This window comes from Carya illinoinensis, chromosome 6 (assembly GCF_018687715.1).
Source record: "Carya illinoinensis cultivar Pawnee chromosome 6, C.illinoinensisPawnee_v1, whole genome shotgun sequence".
Classification (NCBI taxonomy): Eukaryota; Viridiplantae; Streptophyta; class Magnoliopsida; order Fagales; family Juglandaceae; genus Carya; species Carya illinoinensis.
Window position 1 is genome coordinate 26,054,847 of NC_056757.1, and position 19,967 is coordinate 26,074,813.

Below are 19,967 nucleotides of genomic sequence, written 5' to 3' on the forward strand. Positions count from 1 at the left end.
CGCTACAGCAAATGAAATTTGGGATAACTTGAAAGTTACTTATGAAAGAACTTCGCAAGTTAAATAATCAAAATTTTATATTCTTACTCATGAATATGAAATATTTAAGATGAATGATGATAAATCTATTTCTAGTATGTATACTCATTTTATTAACATCATAAACAGTTTGACAGCTCTTGGCAAAATTTATTCCAATGTGGAGATAGTAAGAAAAATTCTCAACTCTCTACTAAAACGTTGAGAATTAAAAGTGACAGCAATTCTTGAAACTAAAGATCTCAAGAAGCTTGAAGTGAATGAACTCATCAGATCATTTACTACTCATGAGTATACATTGAAAAGAGGGAAAGTCAAAGAAGAGCTTGGCACTTAAAGTTGTTCCTTATGAAAGTAAAATTGATGAAGATGAGAAAAATGAAGATAAAGATGAAGAAATTGCGATGATAACAAGAAGAATTAACAGGTTCTTAAAGAAAAATAAAGCTCATCCGAGGAAATCCTTCAAAAGTTCTTTAAGAAATATTAAGGTAAAAATGACTCTTTAATTTGTTATAAATGCAATAAGTCTGAACATATCAAGCCAAATTGTCCTCTACTAAAAAAAGATCAAAACAAGGACAAGAAAATAATGAAAGTTATATGGGATGATGATTCAAGTAGTTTAGATAGTGAAGCAAGCAATGAAGAATCAGCAAAGTTTTGTTTTATGACTAAAAATGATCTTAAGGTAACAAATTTTGATAATATTGAAGATCTTTTATATGAAAAATTGTAAAATATTTTAAAAGATGTATATGAGGAATTTGAAAAATTGGGTATCAAGTATACTATTTTGTTTTTTAATTCAAAATGAAACTAGTTGGCTATGGTATAGAAAACAAGGTTATGCCAACGTGGAACTTATTTCCAAACTTTCAAAAAATTGTCTTGCGAGAGGTTTACCAAAGGTAAATTTTCGTAAAGATAAAATTTGTAATGCATGCCAATTTGGTAAACAAACAAAATTTTTTTTTAAAATCAATAAATATATTTTCACTGCTAGACCACTACAACTGCATGTCTTTTTATTGTAAGTTTACAACTACAACTGATATACATGGATATTTTTAGACCAAATAGAGTTGCAAGTCTAGGAGGAAAATATTATGTTTTTTTATTGTTGATGATTTATCTACATATATTTAGGTCATCTTTTTTGCTCATAAAGATGAAGCACATAATACATTTAACAAGTTATGCAAGATAATTTAAAATGAAAAGGGTTATACTATTTCAAGTATCCGAAATGATAAGGGAAAAGAATTTGTTAATAAAAATATTGAAACCTTTTGTAATGAAAATAGTTTTGTGCATAATTTTTCTACTCCTCGAACTCCTCAATAAAATGAGGTGGTAGAGAGGAAAAATAGATATCTTCAAGAGATAGCAAGAATAATATTCAATGAGAACAACTTGCCTAATTACTTTTGGGTCGAAGCGGAAGTACTGCATGTTCTATTATGAATAAAGTTATGCTAAGGTCTAAAGTCTAAACTAGATAAAACCCCTTATAAGTTTTGAAATGAGAAAAAGTCTAACATTGATTACTTTCATACATTTGGATGTAAATATTTTATTTTGAATGACATGGATAATTTAGGCAAGTTTGATGCAAAATCTGATGAAAGTATCTTTCTCGGATATTTTACTAATAGTAAAGCTTATAGAATATTCAATAAAAAGACTTTGACTGTGCAAGAATTTATACATGTAGTATTTGATGAATCTAATTCTCTACTTTCCAAGAAATTCGTTGATGAAGAAACATGAGGTATAAATAACACGGAAAATCTTAATCTCAATAAAAAGAACACAATAGAGGAAGTCCAACATGGAGACATCAGGAAAGATCATCAAAATTTAATACAATATGCAACCAAACAGTGAAAATTTATGAAAGATCATCTAGTGGAACAAATTCTAGGATAACTTTCACGAGGTATAAGTACTCAGTCATCTCTTAAAAATATTTACAATCATACTACTTTTCTATCTCAAATTGAATCCAAAAATATTGATGAAGTACTTCTTGATGAATTTTGGATTCTAACTATGCAAGAAGAGCTTAATCAATTTAAAAGAAATGATGTTTGAACACTTGTTCCTAAACTTAAAAATCATACTATTATTAGAACAAAATAGATTTTTAGAAATAAGAAAGATGATTCCAGAGTCATTATTATAAATAAGACTCGACTTGTAACCCAATGTTTTAATTAAGAAAAATGAATTGATTATGATGAGACATATGCATCAGTCGCAAGATTATAAGCTATTCGAATGCTACTTGCATATGCTTATTATAAAGATTTCAAATTTTTTCAAATGGATGTTAAAAATGCTTTCTTAAATGTTTTATAAATGAAAAGGTATATGTTGAGCAACTTCCAGATTTTGAAAATCATATTTCTCCAAATCATATTTTCAAACTCACATAAGCACTATATGAACTCAAATAAGATCCTAGAGCTTGGTATGAGAGACTCAGTGGTTTTTTAATTGAAAAAGATTTTTCAAAAGGAAAAATCGACACAACTCTTTTCATTAAACACGAAAATGAAAATATTTTTTTGATTCGGATTTATGTTGATGATATAATATTTGGTATTACTAATTAAAATATGTGCTAAGTTTTTGCTAAGATTATGTAGGAAGAATTTGAAATGAGCATAATAGGAGAACTTATATTCTTTCTCGGATTACAAATTAAGCAAGCAAAAAGTGGGACATTCATCACAGTCAAAATATATTAAGAAATTACTCAAGAAGTTTGGGATGTAAGATGCTAAGGAAATTGGAACATTAATGAGTTAATCCACTAAACTTGATAAAAATGAAACTGGTAAGCCAGTTGACTCAAAGTTATATCGATATATGATTGAATGTTTATTATATTTGACAACCAGTAGACCAGATATTATGTTAAGTGTGTGCTTATTTGTACGCTTTCAATCATCTCCAAAAGAATCTTAGTAGTACAATTGACCTAGGGTTATGGTACTCTAAGCACACATCTTTTGATCTAATCAGTTACACAGATGCAGATCATGCTGGTTACAAAATTGATCGAAAAATCACTAGTGGAGCATGTCATTTCTTAGGTCATGCATTAGTTTTCTGGTTTAGTAAAACGTAAAATTCCGTTGCATTACCTACTACTGAGGCAGAATATGTTGCTGCAGGTAGTTGTTGTGCTCAAATTCTTTACGTGAAGCAACAACTTGAAGATTTTAAACTCATGTATAATCACATTCCAATAAAATGTGATAATACAAGTGCTATAAATCTTTCAAAGAACTCAATACAATATTCTAGAACTAAGCATATTGAAATTAGATATCATTTTCTTTGAGATAATATGCAGAAGGGTGATATAGTACTATAGTTCACAAGCACACACGATCAATTAGCAGATATTTTCACAAAACCTTTGGTAGAAGATAGATTATATATGATTAGTAGAGAAATAGGTCTAATGCATACTATGAATATCTATTAAAAGATAGATCATAGTCAATAAAAATAAAGAGAGAATTTTTATAAATATTTTTTACATAAACTTGAGGTTTTTAGCCTCATGTTTGAAACTATCATTCTCTTCATACAATTTCATCTCATCACTATTCATGGGAACTGGCAAGCAAAATGAAGAATCTAATAGGGATTTCAAATGTTTATTCTTATGCTGAAAGATTCTTTCCCTTGTGTGAGACTCTTGAACAATTCGCTGAAGTAAAACAATTTGTTCTTTAAGCTTTTCAACCTCATGGTTTCTGGCTTGTAGTCGCTAGGGAAAAAAAAACTATAGAGAAGGAGTAGCAAGTCCTGGGACTCACTAAGTTGTAGATAGCATTGGAGTCTGACTTATTAGCCAAATTATTATTTTTTTACTGCAACATGGCACCAATGGTAGCTGTATAAAGGACATAAGATTGAGGTGTATAATATCTCATAATGGATTTAGAGGAATGTTAGAAAAATGAGTCATTGAGAAAAGAATTGAAAGTTTAAAGCCAGAATGTTGAAGAAATGCAAATAAGTTATAGAAATGAGAAGAACATTTGATGCGGATTGAATGAAGTTTAAGACCGATTTTATAGAAATAGCATAAAGAACAAGACAAGCTATCATCTCTTCAATCCAAGTTAAGGAGCAATGTGATTTCTTTTTGGCATCCAATGGATGAAAATGATCATTTTTTTAACAGCATCAGACGATTTTTAAAATCTCCAGCCACATTAAATTCATAGAATTAGGCGTCAAGGTTTCGCAGCACTTGTCGGATCACGGGCAGTTCCAATTTTTCAACTATCTGCAGTTTTTACTAATTCATCATTTTCTTCAATTCATTTACTTGCTGCGGATCATTTTTAATGATGCCAAAAGGGGGAGAAGTTTTAGACTAAAATATTAACATTGTCTGAATTGCTAAACTTGTTATATATGCTTGAAATTATATTTATAATTTTGCTTAAAAACTAACGCACATTCTCGGGAGAGCTTAAATATTAATACAGGCTCCAGATTCCACTAAGTATTTGTCATCATCAATAAGGGAGAGATTATTGGACCCAAGATTTCAAGTTTCGTATAATTATATATCTAAACATAGATTTTGATTATAACAAATGAATTCAAAGAATAAATGAGTCTCAAACTCAAGTTGTTTACACAATAGAGTCAATCACATCAAGGAACCAAGTATGAAGAAGAAGGAAACAAATTCACATTAAAGCTCATAGAGTAATGTTGCAAGTTTCTTAAAAATTTGAAATTAGGATCAAGTCTCAAAATTAATATTTTATCATAAAGTATTAAAATACATTTTCCACATGTGTATGAATATTTTGAAAATTTTGAAAGATGATTGATTGTCATCTTTCACATGTGCATGACATGATTAAACGTTTGAATTTTGAAAATATTAAAAATGATTGATGGTCATCTTTCACATGTACATGCTTTATTTGAATATTTTCAAAAATAATTTATGCTCTTTTTGACTTATGTAAAAGGTAGATGATTTTGTTTGAAAATTTTGAAAAATAAATAGTAGGGCTGTGTATAAAATGATCTAGCCCGATCAATCTAAAATGCTCGATATGGGCCCACCCGACTTTCTCTAATGGGTTTATTTTCTCTAATGTCGGGTTTATTTTCATCAGTTCAAAGCAAATAACGGGTTTATTTTCTCTAATGTCGATCGAAACCAATTACGTCCGAATTGTAAGAAACCATCGTTTTCTACCCTTTTTTCTCTCTCCCACTTTTTGATTGTCCTTCTTCCCAAACACCCGCAACCCATATCCCACCTCTCTCCTGGCCCCCTCTTGCCAACTCCCCATTTTACCTCCTATTCCTCCATCCATTTCTCCATCAATTTTCTCGCAACTTAATTATTGTGTCTCTCTCCTCTTTCTTTCTCTCTCTATACAAAGTCCACTTGTCTCTGTCTCTATTTTTGGCTCCATGCCTGGTTCGTGAGCTCCCTTTCTCGTCTCCAATAGATTATCACAGTTTCCTCCCCGTGGAGCCACTGATCACGAGGCGAGGCCATCGTTGTCACGCTTATGCGTTTTATTTGTAGTTTTTCAACATTTCATTTTTATTTGGTTAGTGATAAAGCTTATGCATTTTGTTTTAGTGTTGGAGATTCATCTTCGGATCTGCTTAGCAAGTGAGTTGAATGGATTGTAGGGATTTGAGTTTGTTAGAATATGTGATCGGAGTGAGAGCAGGGCACCGAATGCGGCAGTTGTTCTTTGAATCCATCGCAGACTCCGAGTCCAATTCCTTGTAGCCACCAGACATCAGGCACTCAGAGATCGAGCTGCGGCACTCCGATTTCATCCGGAAGATGCCTAGCTGGTGGTGGTCACTACCACTGAAGCAATCGATGGGTGAGGATGAGCGGAGCATCAACGACCAGGATGCATTCCTTTTCTTTTTTCCCCCTAAAAAAAAAAAAAGGAAGAAAGAAAGGGGGAAGTCAGTGGCCACCGACAATTCGACCCGACCTGACATGACATGTGTGAGTCGGTTCGATCATTTTCGTTTCCATTTAATTCCAGGTCGGGTCAGACCGGGCCCAAAACAATCTTGGGCGGGTCAGGTTGCAGGCCTAGTAAATAGTACTCCTTTTGTCATATGTGAAAAGTAAAAAGATTAGATTTGAAATTTTTGAAAAGTAAATGATGTTGTCTTTGATAAATGAAAAAGAAGAAACTTTTATTTGAATTTTTTGAAAAGTGAATGATGTTGTTTTTAACAATTGAAAAGAATAAACTTTTATTTGAATTTTTTGAAAAAGTGAATGATGTTGTCTTTGACATGTAAATCTTTTTAAATTTGAATATGAAGTCTCATATGCCTATAAATAGATTATTTGAGAGTTTCAAATTCACAACACCAAAAGCATACAACATTCATTCAAAGTTTTCATTCTTTTTTCTTTAAGTATTGAGCCTTAATCCTTATTTATTTTGAGAGAGATATAGTTTGTCTTATTTTACTAATTGATGAGTGTTTTTTGATAACCTGCCCACTATTAACTCTTGTATCAGTAAAAGGGTGTGTATAACCTTTGTGCATGAGAAAGTGTTCTACACAAGAAATAGTTGAATTACCACGTGTAAGGTGATTGCAAGTGTAAAGGGTGTTCTACACGGATCCTTTATAGCGGTGTTGTTCAAAGGTATAATAGGTTTCTATCTCCACTTTAAGGAGGTTGAATAGTGAATTTGAAGATTCTCAAGGGGTAGCTTGAGGCGAGAACATAGGCAGTGGGGCCGAACCTCGTTAACATAATGAATTTCCTACTCTCTTACCCTTACTCTTTATATTGATTGCTGCTTCGTTTTTTGTTTATATTTTATATTGTGTATTTAATTTATAATTGTTAATTTTTTAAATACAACCCAATTCATCTCCATCTTGTGTTAGTCCTACGGCCCTCTAGATAACAATTATTAACTTATTTACTATAACTAATATTACATTAGTACTAATACTATAACTAATAACTATATGTAATAATAGAATTACTATATCGCTTCAAACCCCACACATTTATTAATACTCGATGTCATACTATATTAAATAATAGTAAAATACTCTTATTATTAATACTCTATGTAGTTATATTAAATACTATATTACTAATATTATATGTAGTTATAGTGATTTAATACCAACATATTACATATTAAGTTAACTATACTAATACTTGAAATTCCAAACGTACCCCTGTAAAATCACGAAATTGTTTACTAATTTTCTTGAACAAATAAGTTAGATCTCAATTATCAAGATTATGAAACGAATTAAATATTTTAAAATAAATAATCAAACTTGCAAAACACAACGATTGGTTACGAAGGGAAACTCTTTAAAGAACTCTTTAAAGGTAAAACCCTACGGGGCATCCAAACCCAGGAAATTCAATCTTATTATTTGAAGAACAATTACAAAACTTTTACAATTCGACTCTCTTACTTGCCTAAACAAACGAGAGGCTGAAATTCAATCGATGTTACTTCACCCTCAAAGCACGATCATACTCAAGAAGATATGAAAAATCTCATGAAAATTCTCAAGTGAATTTTCTCTCATAAATGCTCAGAATATCCTCTCTGAAATTCGTGGCTCAAAATGCTTGAAAAGATACAAAATCGAATCCCTTTAAATAGAAGGTCTGGAAAGAATTCTAGTCGTAGTAGGACTCTACTGACGGTTAGCAACAGACGCGAAAACGCGTCCCGACGGACTGCTAACATTTCGCGATAATATCTTCTGTTATTGACTAAATTCTGTTCAGTTTTCTTCTTGATAAATATCAATCTTCCAGAACTCGATTTTAACCTCAAGGACTTATGTAAACAACACCTAAAACTTCTAGATAGACTTAATATTATTTAGATACAAATCAATACTTATTTTACATTCATCCAAATTTAATCAAATAATGATAAGATAAACCTTATCATTCATCCAAATTTAATCAAATAATGATAAGATAAACTTATCATTTAGTCATCTAATCCTAGCTAATTTTTGCCTTTACAATCTCTCCCTTTGGCGAATTGGTGACAAAATCAACTTGATGAATGTCTTGCATATACAATCTTCCCTTTGGTGGATCGATCATAAAACCAACTTGATGAATGTAGTGTGTACCTAAGATAAAAACAACCAGCAGACCAAGATCTCGTGAAAAATATCTTAATACAGTAATGATAAGAAATGACATAGAACATTCTTTGAAACTAGTCCTAATAATAATCAAAAGTTAGATGTAATGTAAACCTACAAAAAGAAAGTGTTCTAGTCATCATCAATAACCATGTTCAATAATTAGTTCTCCCACTCAATATTCTGCTGCTCCCCCTAAAGTATATAGTTCTCCCCCTCAATATTTTGTTGCTCTCCTTTTTATATTTTCAGCAAATTCATTAAACTCCCACTTACTCAAACTCCCCCTAAATTTCATAATATCAAAATATTCCAATGTGCTCTTCCAATACTCCCCATTTTTGTCACTAATCTGACAAGACACAAAATAGAAAAAATATCACTTATGTGTACCAAGATGAAAACACTAAGAAAGACATGATGAACAACTCCCATGTGTATCAAATTTTTCATGGATTAAATGCAAATGATGTATGAGCATGAAAGTATGTTAAACAATGAACAAATGATTGAGACAACTTGGTTGAGATAAACAAACAAACACTTGGTGGGCATACCATGTTATATAAACAAAAAAAAAAATAGAGATTAGAAAGAAATAAAAAAAATGAAAAATTAAAAAAAAAAATTATAAAAAGAACAAAAGGGTAAGTAACATGCTTATATGCATCTTAATTCAAATATAGTGTAACTCACAAAACAAATTCAATAGAGTACACCCTCTTATTTGCAACAATAACTATGGATGTTCACTTCTCATAAGATCATCATTGTCAAAGTTCATGTGAGTGTGTGAGTGAGAATACTTATAACATAGCATTTTTATGAACTCCTTTCTTCAATATCTTTTTTTTTTTTTAATATCTTTATTCATGAAAGATTGCTTCTTATAGATGCTCACAAGAGTTTGTTGCTTCACGTTAAAAGTCAAACTTTATGCTAGAGCCTAGATACATGAGCATCTCCTTTAAACACTTGTTTGTACACCCCCTTTTTATGTTCATGTTTGTTGCTCATCTTTTTCCATAATGATTAGAGCAACGATTTTTTCTATAAGAACTTTAAGGTGGTAGATCCATGTAGGGTGTTTGTTTTTTTCCGCGATGAATTAACACCGACTTTTTCTATATGGATCAACTCTTTGTATTTGGCAAGAAGAGAGCTCTTTATTTATGTACTAGGTTCAACTAGTATTAGTCAATTCAAGGTATGAACTCTATCTTTGATGAGCATCTCGTTATATGATGTGAACTTTAATTATAAAAAAACATACATATAAGTTTCTCACTGTGCATTGAAAATGAACTTTGTCAAGATAATCCATAGGGTTAGTATGCACAAAGTGAATTGCACAAGGTAGAGAGATGCATAGGTTCAGGAATTTATTAAGTGAGAACACAAATACTCAAACTTTGACATATCAAGCATGCACTTTCCTTAAAGAAAAGTTTTGAACCAAACCAAAATTTTTTTTATATTATATTTTTCTTATTTAAAACAAAAAAATAAAAACATAAAAACAAAACAGAAAAATAAAATGCATGTCCTAAACTAATGCAATAATATAAAGAACGTAAGAACATGCATGTAGTCCTATTAATTAATGTAACAATGCATCTTTTTTAACCACCCATTTTACTTTAAATTTTGGCCCATTTTTTTCATCAACACCACTTTGTATGATCTTTTCTTTATTTTGAAAGCAAAAATCTGCTAGTTTACCAAGTTTGAGACTTAAAAAATTTATCTGTTGATTCATATCACAAACTTGATTCTCTAGACTATTTCTTTTCCTTTTCGTATTTCTTTCACATCTATTTTTCTTCATTTTATTCAAGTTAAAACAATTTGGCCTTATATGACCAATAACACCACAATAATGACAAGTAAGAATAAACTTACCTTTGGACTTACCTTGGTGGGACTTCTTTGTCATTGATCTATCATGTGAGGCTCTTGGAACATGAGTTGTAGACACGACCTTCTTTGGAGTTTCCTCATCTTGACTTCCTTTAACAAAAATGATATTTTTTGATGAGGTGGCAGCGGATGATAGGTCTCTAAGTTCCATACCTTGGAAAGTCGTATACCCTAAACCCGTGCTATCACAACTAGATTTTTGAAAACTCAACATCTCTTCTAGTTTCTGTGTGCTGTTTTTTCTTGAACCTTTTCCAATTCCTTTTCTAATGCACTATTTTGATCCCTTAATCTTGATATTTTAATATCAGAAATTTTGAATGTCTCAGACAAATTATTTTTCTCACTCTCCATATTAGTGAATTTCTTGTACAGCTTCTTGTTGAGTTTATCTAATTTGATCACTTCTTCACACACATCATTGTAAGTTTCTTGTAAATTCAACTCATGATCATCCACAACTAGAGCAACTTCCGAATCACTATTGTCATCATCACTTTCAGATTTTATTAGCTCAATATTAGAAAAATCATTAACAATAGTAAAAAAAGCCACAAAAGTATTGTCATAATCAGATGATGAATTTGAAATTTCAGATTCTGAACCATCACTAAATGTGACATTCAATGTTTTTACTTTACTTTTCTTTAAATTTGGACATTCAATTCTTATATGAGCATAACCAGAACATTCATGACACTTTATTTTATCAGATTTTTCTTTATTCCATTTTTCAAAATAATTTTTCTTTGCAGAAAATTCTTTACCTCTTTTTTTCTTTCCACTATACTTTTTATTAAACATGAATTTTCTGAACTTTCTTACTATGAGATCTATATCCTCATTGTTAAGATTTTCTTCATCAGAAAAATCATCTTGATTTTCTTCTGTAGTTTTTAAGGCAATAAACTTACCTTTTCTTGCTTGAGGAAGCGAAGATTCATACGTTTGTAAAGAACCTACCAGTTCTTCTACCCTTATTACATCAAGATCTTTACTTTCTTCAATAGCGGTAACTTTGGGTCGAAATCTTTCAGGTAAAGACCTTAGAATTTTCCTCACAATCCTTGAATCCTCCACCTTCTCGCTGAGATTAAACCTAGAATTCACAATATCATTCAGTTTAGCATAAAAATCATTAAAATTTTCGTCTTTCAACATTTTAATCTCTTCAAATTTTGAGGTTAGCATTTGTAATTTTGAATTTTTTACTATTCTTGTGCCTTCATGTGTAACCTCCAAAATATCCCAAGCTTCTTTAGCAATCTCACACATGGAGATTCTTTTAAATTCTTCGGAGGATACCGCCATGAAAATAGCGTTGAGTCCTTTGCTATTCAAATTGTAATTGTTGATTTCATCTTTTGTCCAAACATCTATAGATGTCTCGGGTTTAGTCCATCCTCGTTCAACCAAATGCCATACACGTTCATCCAAAGATTTGAGAAAAGCCCTCATACGAACTTTCCAATAAGCATAGTTTTCCCCATCGAAATATGGTAGAACGTATAATGACGTCGACATGATCTACAAGGGCACGGATCACACTCGAATGAGTGAACCACGCTCTAATGCCAATTGAAATTTCCAACGTACTCCTGTAAAACTACGAAATTGTCTACCAATTTCCTTGAACAAATAAGTTAGATCTCAATTATCAAGATTATGAAACAAATTAAATGCTTTAAAATAAATAATCAAACTTGCAAAATACAACGATTGGTTACGAAGGGAAACCCTTTAAAGAACTCTTTAAAGGTAAAACCCTACGGGGCATCCAAACCCAAGAAATTCAATCTTATTATTTGAAAAAAATTACAAGTAATAATCAATTACAAAATCTTTGCAATTCGACTCTCTTACTTGCCTAGACAAACGACCTGTTTGTCTTCTACCGCAGTAGCAGCCAGAACCTCTGGCGATTTTCAAATATTGACTTCCCTTTTGGAACTCCAGAGGCTGAAATCCAATCGATGTTACTTCACCCTCAAAGCACGATCACACTCAAGAAGATATGAAAAATCCCATGAAAATTCTCAAGTGAATTTTCTCTCATAAATGCTTAGAATATCCTCTCTAAAATTCGTGGCTCAAAGTGCTTGAAAAGATATAAAATCGAATCCTTTTAAATAGAATGTCTGGAAAGAGTTCTAGTCGCAGTAGGACTCTGCTGACGGTTAGCAACAGACGCGAAAACGAGTCTCGACAGACTGCTAACATTTCACGATAATATCTTCTGTTATTGACTAAATTCTGTTCAATTTTCTTCTTGATAAATACTAATCTTCAAGAACTCGATTTTAACCTCAATGACTTATCTAAACAACACCTAAGACTTCTAGATAGACTTAATATTGTTTAGATACAAATCAATACTTATTTTACATTCATCCAAATTTAATCAAATAATGATAAGATAAACCTTATCATTTAGTCATCTAATCCTAGCCAATTTTTACCTTTACAATACTATTATAAATTTATACATATATGATATATTATAATTTATACCATAACTCTTATAATATGTTAATATATTGATATATACTAGTACTATATATTATAGTTAGTTGTTATATATTAAAGAGTATACTAATACATTGATACTAAATATATATAGTTATAGACTTATAATGATTTAGTTATTATAAATTTATGATTAGTATAACTATATAATAGTATTAATATTAGACTATTAGTAATTTAGTATAACTATATTATATTAGTAATATTAGTTATTTTGAATCAGTCAGGTAGTATAATTATTTTCTACATTATTAGTATTAATAATATTAGTATTAGTAAACTATTTAATGTGTATTATTTAATTAACTCATTAAAAAAATCACTAATTAAAATTATATTGATGATATTAATTGTTACTTTATTACTAACTTAGAGAGTTAGAGTATATCAATTGACAATTTTTTTTTTTGTATATATATATATCCAAGTGAATATGTTTAATACTTATATAATTATATTGTGATATTAATTTAATATATATAACTAATAGTATACTATTATATATATATATTAATATATATTAGTAATACACTAATACTAATAATATTAGTATATTAGTATATAGTAAATTAGTAATAGTTATTAACTTATTTACTATAATTAATAATACACTAGTACTAATAGATAATAACTAATAACTAATATTACTAATTTACTATATCTCTTCATTGTCTTCAAACCCAACACATTTACTAATACTCTATGTAATACTGTATTCATTTATTAAATAAGAGTAATACTCTTATAGTTTTATTACTAATACTAGCATATTAGATATTAAGTTAACTAATATTAATACTAATACTCTTATAATCTTATTACTAATATAGTAATACTAGCATATTTGATATTAAGTTAACTAATACTAATACTAATACTATTAGATAAAGTTATAGATTTATAATTATTTAGTTATTATGAATTTATAATTAGTATACTGTATAACTATATAATAGTATATTAGTATTAATTTAGACTATTAGTAATTTGATCTTAATATAAATATTAGTATTAGTATAAAATTATAAATATTAGTATTATAAATATTAACCTATTAGGTTAGATAAAAATTATAATTAATTATATAAAATTATAAATATTATATAAATAATAAAATATATTTTATATAAATATATATTATTTATTCAGTCCGGTCCGAGAAAAAAAAAACTCCTAAATCGGAACCGGACCCAAACTATCTGGTGTATTAAAATTTAGATTGAGACCGATCAGATTTACTCTGGATCCGATCCAATCTGAAATGGCTAATTCGATCAGTTTTATCGGTCCGACCGGCCGACACACCCCCTATGCAGGGTCATGAAATTAAGAAGAAGCTTTTTGCACAGCCTTATTAAAACTCACTGTCGGTCTCGGACCCTCGGGGTTCATCTGTCCCTTTCCTTTCTCTGATAAAATGACCAAGGACATCAGTGTGATTATCATTATCACCATCTTAAATGATTACCTTTTACCCCTCCTGAAACTTGCAACCTGCTACTTTTTTTTTTTTTTGTCTCATCCGTTGGATTTGACTATAATTATTTCAGAAATCATACAGATTTTATATACATTCTCCTTGATCATTTTCCATAAAACACCCAGTTTTCTCATTCTAGCCAAACAAGATTCTTTCAAACATGCATTGTCACTGATCCCATGAGTTCTCATGGTAAATCAGAAAACGACAATTCAAATTTTTTATTTTAAAAAAAAAGTTTTTTGGGATAAGAAAACCGACAATTTTCTTGTAGGCCTGGACCAATCAATCTTATCAACTTGTGTCTTTAACTTGCCTTTGCATTTTTCTCTCTTATGCTCCTAAGCTACTCAATCACCTTCTCAACAAAGATCTTAAAGTTTGCTCACCATCACTCTCCATCATTTGGTATAAATACCATCTCACTAGTCTTTGCTTCTTAAAGTTCATATATTCCAAACCCTTCCCCAAAGTAGAAAGACCGTTTGTTTCAGTGCAAATGAAAACCAAGTGTTCCATTTTGCTCCAATTATTCCTAGGAGTGGCTCTTCTATTGGGCATGGCTAAATCCGATCCGGATCCACTTCAAGATTACTGTATTGCAGATAACAAAAGCCCACAATATTTCTTCACCAATGGTGCACCCTGCATTAACCCAGATGAAGCAGAATCTTCCCACTTTGCCACATCTGTTCTATCCAAGCCTGGTAATACCAGAAATATATTTGGCTTTAATGTCACGCTGACCAATACCGTTAATTTGCCTGGGCTCAACACCCAGGGCTTGACCCTGGCCCGAGTCGACATAGCAGACAATGGTATTGTCGTGCCGCACTCACATCCGCGAGCTTCAGAAGTAACCATTTGTCTCGAGGGCTTAATTCATGTGGGTTTTGTGGACACTTCCAAACGTCTATATACGCGAACATTACGAGCTGGTGATGCATTCGTGTTTCCAAAAGGTTTGATCCATTATCTTTACAATGGAAGTCCAATGGCCCGGGCGGTGGCCGTGTCTGGGCTTAATAGCCAGAATCCTGGTGCCCAACTTACGTCAGTTGCCACATTCACATCAATACCTGAAATTCCTGATGAAGTGTTGAAAAAGGCGTTTCAAATCAGTGAACCAGATGTCATCAAAATTCGCAGGAACCTTGGAGGTTGATTGTGCTTGCTTTTGCAATAAGGTGGCTACTCAAAGAACCATCCTTTACTTGTTCTTGGAATTTTATGTTTGCGTGTGCTTTTGATTCATTGGTAACCCCTTTTTTCGATGTAAAGTTGACTACCCAAATGTCTCATTGTGATCCTATAGTTCTAAAATTAAACCACTATTACCAAATGGAATGAATGCTTGGCTTGGATAGGGAAATTTGGTTATTGAGTATTTGAGTGTCAACCTCTTTATTAGTAAAATTTAAGATCTCACATTTCAAGCTACCCGATCTTTATCAACACAAAATTTAGGTAGATGTAATCATCCATCACCTGCGGATCTTGTTCCCTGGATCGTGACTTTACTAACTTTTTAGTTTTTTTTTTTTTAAGGTAAATGAATGTTGGGACATGTGATCGGACGGCAATTTGTCAATTATTTTTTTGGCAGAACTGATCCCATGTGACCCAATTTCACAGGAACCTCGTCAATGCACGAATTTAATCTACCAACACTTGTTTGAGATAGCTCCATAACAATGGTATTCACAAGGTTGTTAATGACATACATTGAATTTCAACTGATGCTTTTGAAACGGAAGAAAAAAAGGCAATGAAGTAAAAATGCTCCAACCGTATCCAGCCCATTAGAAGTCAAGAATCTACAAGCATGTATGTTTTTGTCTTTGTCACTTCGGCCTCGCATTCTCATCCTCTTTTGCAAGTCAATATTAATTGGAACTAGGAAGGATTAGGCATATACAGGCAACTTGGTGTGTGTGTGTGTGTGTGTGTGAGAGAGAGAGAGAGAGAGAGAGAGGCATAGCTTGACCTTTTATCCCAACTTCACACAACAAAAGAGTCCATATGCATTTAATTTGAACACACTTCCAATAGGCAATAGAAAACAAAGGAAGCACATGCCATAATTTCTGGGTATCCAAAGTGGTTAAATTTGAATATACTAAGGAAAGAGGGGCTGTGTGAAGGGAGTCCATATGCCATTGGATTCCCTTCTTATTTCTAACCCATCATGTAGTTGGCTTTGAAGCACTGTGAATCTGTGATCAATTCATTTATAACCTGCCATAGACCAACTTTGGTTCTTTTTAAGTCTCACAGAGAGAGAGATGTAAACGACAGAAACATATCACTACGCCTGTCAGTATTCTCATCGGCCAGAGTCATAAAATAACACAAAATCATAAATTATGGAGCCTAGAATATTTTGGAACCTTGAGCGAATGAAAGAACAATGAACAACAGAGTCGTTTATTCTAAATCAAACACCAACACTGTTCTAAAGAATTTGAAATCCAAAAAATGGAAATCGAGAAATAAATCAAATAGAACTTGAAAAAAAAAAAAAAACCCTCGGAGAAAAACCCCATCAATCTGTACAGTATACACAGCTACAAAGAATTAAACTGAACAATGTATCAAAGAATCGTCATAAGAAATAACCCAAATTCCCAACCAAAGTCGAAGACGATGTTGGAGACGAAAACCCCAACTTCTGAACGTTTGCTCTGTAAAGATCGTACGGCTCCCAAAGACTATCGAGCGTACAAGGGTTCTTGGCATCGAGTCGAACCCAGGGCTTCCCTTTCCCGCTCCAGTGCAGCAAACTGACCGGTCCCGGGTGGAGCGGCCGACAACTTCCCCTAACATTGTCGCCGCCGAGACCGTGTTGGTTCCATCTGTGATGAACGGGCTCCACGTTCCCGCCAAAGACTAGCAAGAACGGCGGGAGCGAACCCAGATCGTAGATCCTCTTCTTCCTCTGCAATTCCATCCACTTCTCGATTCTCTTCCTGTAGTTCCCCTCTCTCCACCTTGACAGGTCCATGACCATCACGCCCGTGTTGAAGTAGCAGGGTTTTCTGGAGGCGAAGACCCGGGAGAGGACGGGGTCGGACCAGAACGAGTCGGTGAAGTACTTGGTGAAGTTGGCGTGGCAGTACTCGGGCGCGCCGATGACTCGGTGCCCACTGAGCGGGATGTCCCAGAGCTTGCGAATGTCGTCAACCACGATCACGTCCGAGTCCAGGTAAATGACCCGCTCGACGCAGCGATCGAGTATGTCTCCCAGGTAGTTCCTGGCATAGTTCAACGGGTTCTCGAGAGCTTGGCGAATCGAAGAGGAGATGAGGTTGATCACCACGTCCTCGCGGAATATGTAGACCTTAAAATTGAGGGAAGGGAACGTGGATCGGACGAGTTGGGTAAGTACCCGGGGGCTCACCGGGTCGAACTCGGCCGAAATGAAGTGGAAGAAGACGTGCTCCGGGCAGGAAGCGTGCCGCAAAACCGAGTGAACAGCCGCCATGGAGCCACGTAGATACTCCGAGTCCAAAGTCATCGCGATGTGAACGAGCGACGCGTCGCACGAGGAGCCGAATTCCCCGTCGGTCGACACGGGGCAGTCCGCTCCGTTACGGTAGTCCGGTGCTTCGGCGAATCGCAGCCATAGTACTCCGAACTCATCCACGTCGACCACTCTAATCCGAATCGACCGGATGCCCAAGCAAAGGGACGGTAACAGAAGCGAAAGAAATAGCAAAACGGCAGCGCTGAAACGGGTAGGAATCATTTATGAGGACTTTCTGGGAGATTTTCTTGGGGTTCTTGGGAATGAAATACAGGGGGCAGAGGGGAAGTATAGTTATAGAGGGGTAGATCATGCATTTATGGAAGGGGAAATGGAAAAGCAGAAGAAAGAGACGGTTGTGGAGAGTATTTGGAACGGAAAAGATTGGTCAATGCTAAACGCGAATCTGCCCAAAATGCATATGGAGAGATAGATCGGAGAAAAGCCCAATACCCTCGCTGCTACTAAGTTTTTTTCTTCCTTCTTCTTGACGCGTGACAGAGACAAAGGAAGACGGGAGGGGACTGTATTTTCTCTTTGGGGATGGAGATTTGTAGGCTATTTGTATGGGATACGCTTACCGTCTCGGTCATCGTTTCTGTTTTCTCACTTCTTTTTTTTCTTTCTTTTCATAAAACTGGTAAGCGCAACGTGCACTGCACGTGTCACCAATTGGTAGAAAATAAAATAAAATTTGTACTAAATGAGAATTGAAAAGGTCAATAAAAAAACCATGAACACTTTCCCTCGAGACTATAAGATATTTAATAATTATGAAGATTTAAATTATTAAAGAACTATAATTTCTTAACTTATCAAAATTTATAAATATAGTAATAAAATTATATTTATTTCAAAAATAAATATATAATGTGATAATTTTAAACTTACAAACTACAGTAATAAGTTTTAAATAATTTAATCATATAATTATAATATAGAGTTTCATTATTTACAATTAAGAAACAAATTTAAACACACATATTTAGACAAAACATATATATATATATATATTGATGTCTAAATATATGTATTTACACATCAAGTATAAAAATAACAAATCACATGTTCATGTGCAGTATGGGAATGATGAGTAACATCTTAATAAAAAAAATTTAAAACTAAAATCTTTATTTTAAATTTAGCGGATGATTTTTAAATTGACTCAAGTATTTTAAAATGTTCAAAATATTTTAAAAGTCCAAAATAATTTAAAATGAGGTATTTGTAGTGTTATTAAACAAAGTCTAATTTTCAAGTAAACCCCTTTATATTTTAGAGTCCCAAATATAATATAGTTTTAAAAAATGATTTTATTTAAATGATTATATTCTTCTAAGAATATTATTTAATATTCATCAATTTATTTTATGTTAAAAACTATCCTTACTTAGATGACTCTATTTTGAGTATTGTCCTAAGAAATATTTAATAAAACTTATCATCTTATTTTATAATGAAAAATATTATTTTTGAATTAAGAATAAAACATTTTGTTTTAAAATTTAGTGTATTTCCTTTTGGTCCAATTATCATCCACTTCATGATTTTAAGCCATCCATTTAAATAAACTTTCACCCTTAGATTAAAAGTGTGACACTTGTAAGGTTAGGGTGAAATTTCCAAAACCCTAATTCCCCCTCCTCTCCTATTTCTTTCTCTCTTTTCTTCTCTACCCGGCAAAAAAAACAAAAAAAAAAAAAACCCAACCGTGTCATTCGTACCCCATCACTCTGCAATGAGCCTCTCTGCAAGCCAGTGCCCCCGCCGTCGACAGCACTACGCCCATGCCATGGCGCCTCACCGGTGAGGGACCCCTCCTCCCTCTCCGCTTCACATTCAAATCCTCTATCTTTCTTTAGACATCTCCCTACCAATTTATTGCTTCTCTACCTCCGCTTTCCCTCACCGCCCATCGTTGTCGCAGTTCACAAGATCTCTGTTGTCACATCTCTCTCTTTCTCTCTCATTTTTTTCCTTTGTGCCGATACACTTACACAATTGCAAAACCATGACACATCTCGGCTTCTATTTATTTTTCTCTTCCTTACTAAACTTTCCATCACAAACAACCACAATAGTCCACAAAAAGTTCAACAAACATGACAAAAATGGCTGCCTTGAGATCTTGTTTTCTTTAGATGTAGACGTATTAGATCTTGTTTTTAGATTTAGTTTCCTTTAGTGTAAATGCACATAATTTATTTAGTGAGTTTATAGAAATTTGAAGGGATTTTGTTTCGATCTGATTAGAAGGGTAAGAAAATGCTCCTAGAAAGAAGA

At 32.8% G+C, this 19,967-nt stretch overlaps 2 protein-coding genes across 2 annotated transcripts; one reads left to right on the top strand and one right to left on the bottom strand.

Annotated features, from left to right (window-relative positions):
- The first annotated feature begins 14,588 nt into the window (after nucleotides 1-14,588).
- LOC122314068 (germin-like protein subfamily 1 member 1) lies at nucleotides 14,589-15,545 on the top strand. Its single transcript, XM_043129455.1, has one exon. The coding sequence runs from the start codon at nucleotides 14,658-14,660 to the stop codon at nucleotides 15,321-15,323; it is 666 nt and encodes a 221-aa protein (XP_042985389.1). The 5' UTR covers nucleotides 14,589-14,657; the 3' UTR covers nucleotides 15,324-15,545.
- Nucleotides 15,546-16,563: 1,018 nt separating this feature from the next.
- Nucleotides 16,564-18,274, bottom strand: LOC122314067 (probable galacturonosyltransferase-like 9). Its single transcript, XM_043129454.1, has one exon. It carries the CDS (start codon nucleotides 17,904-17,906, stop codon nucleotides 16,764-16,766), a length of 1,143 nt encoding a protein of 380 aa, XP_042985388.1. The 5' UTR covers nucleotides 17,907-18,274; the 3' UTR covers nucleotides 16,564-16,763.
- Nucleotides 18,275-19,967: the final 1,693 nt, after the last annotated feature.

Coding starts and splice junctions, on each gene's coding strand:
- LOC122314068 (XM_043129455.1), top strand. CDS start 14,658: ATGAAAACCAAGTGTTCCATTTTGCTCCAATTATTCCTAGGAGTGGCT.
- LOC122314067 (XM_043129454.1), bottom strand. CDS start 17,906: ATGATTCCTACCCGTTTCAGCGCTGCCGTTTTGCTATTTCTTTCGCTT.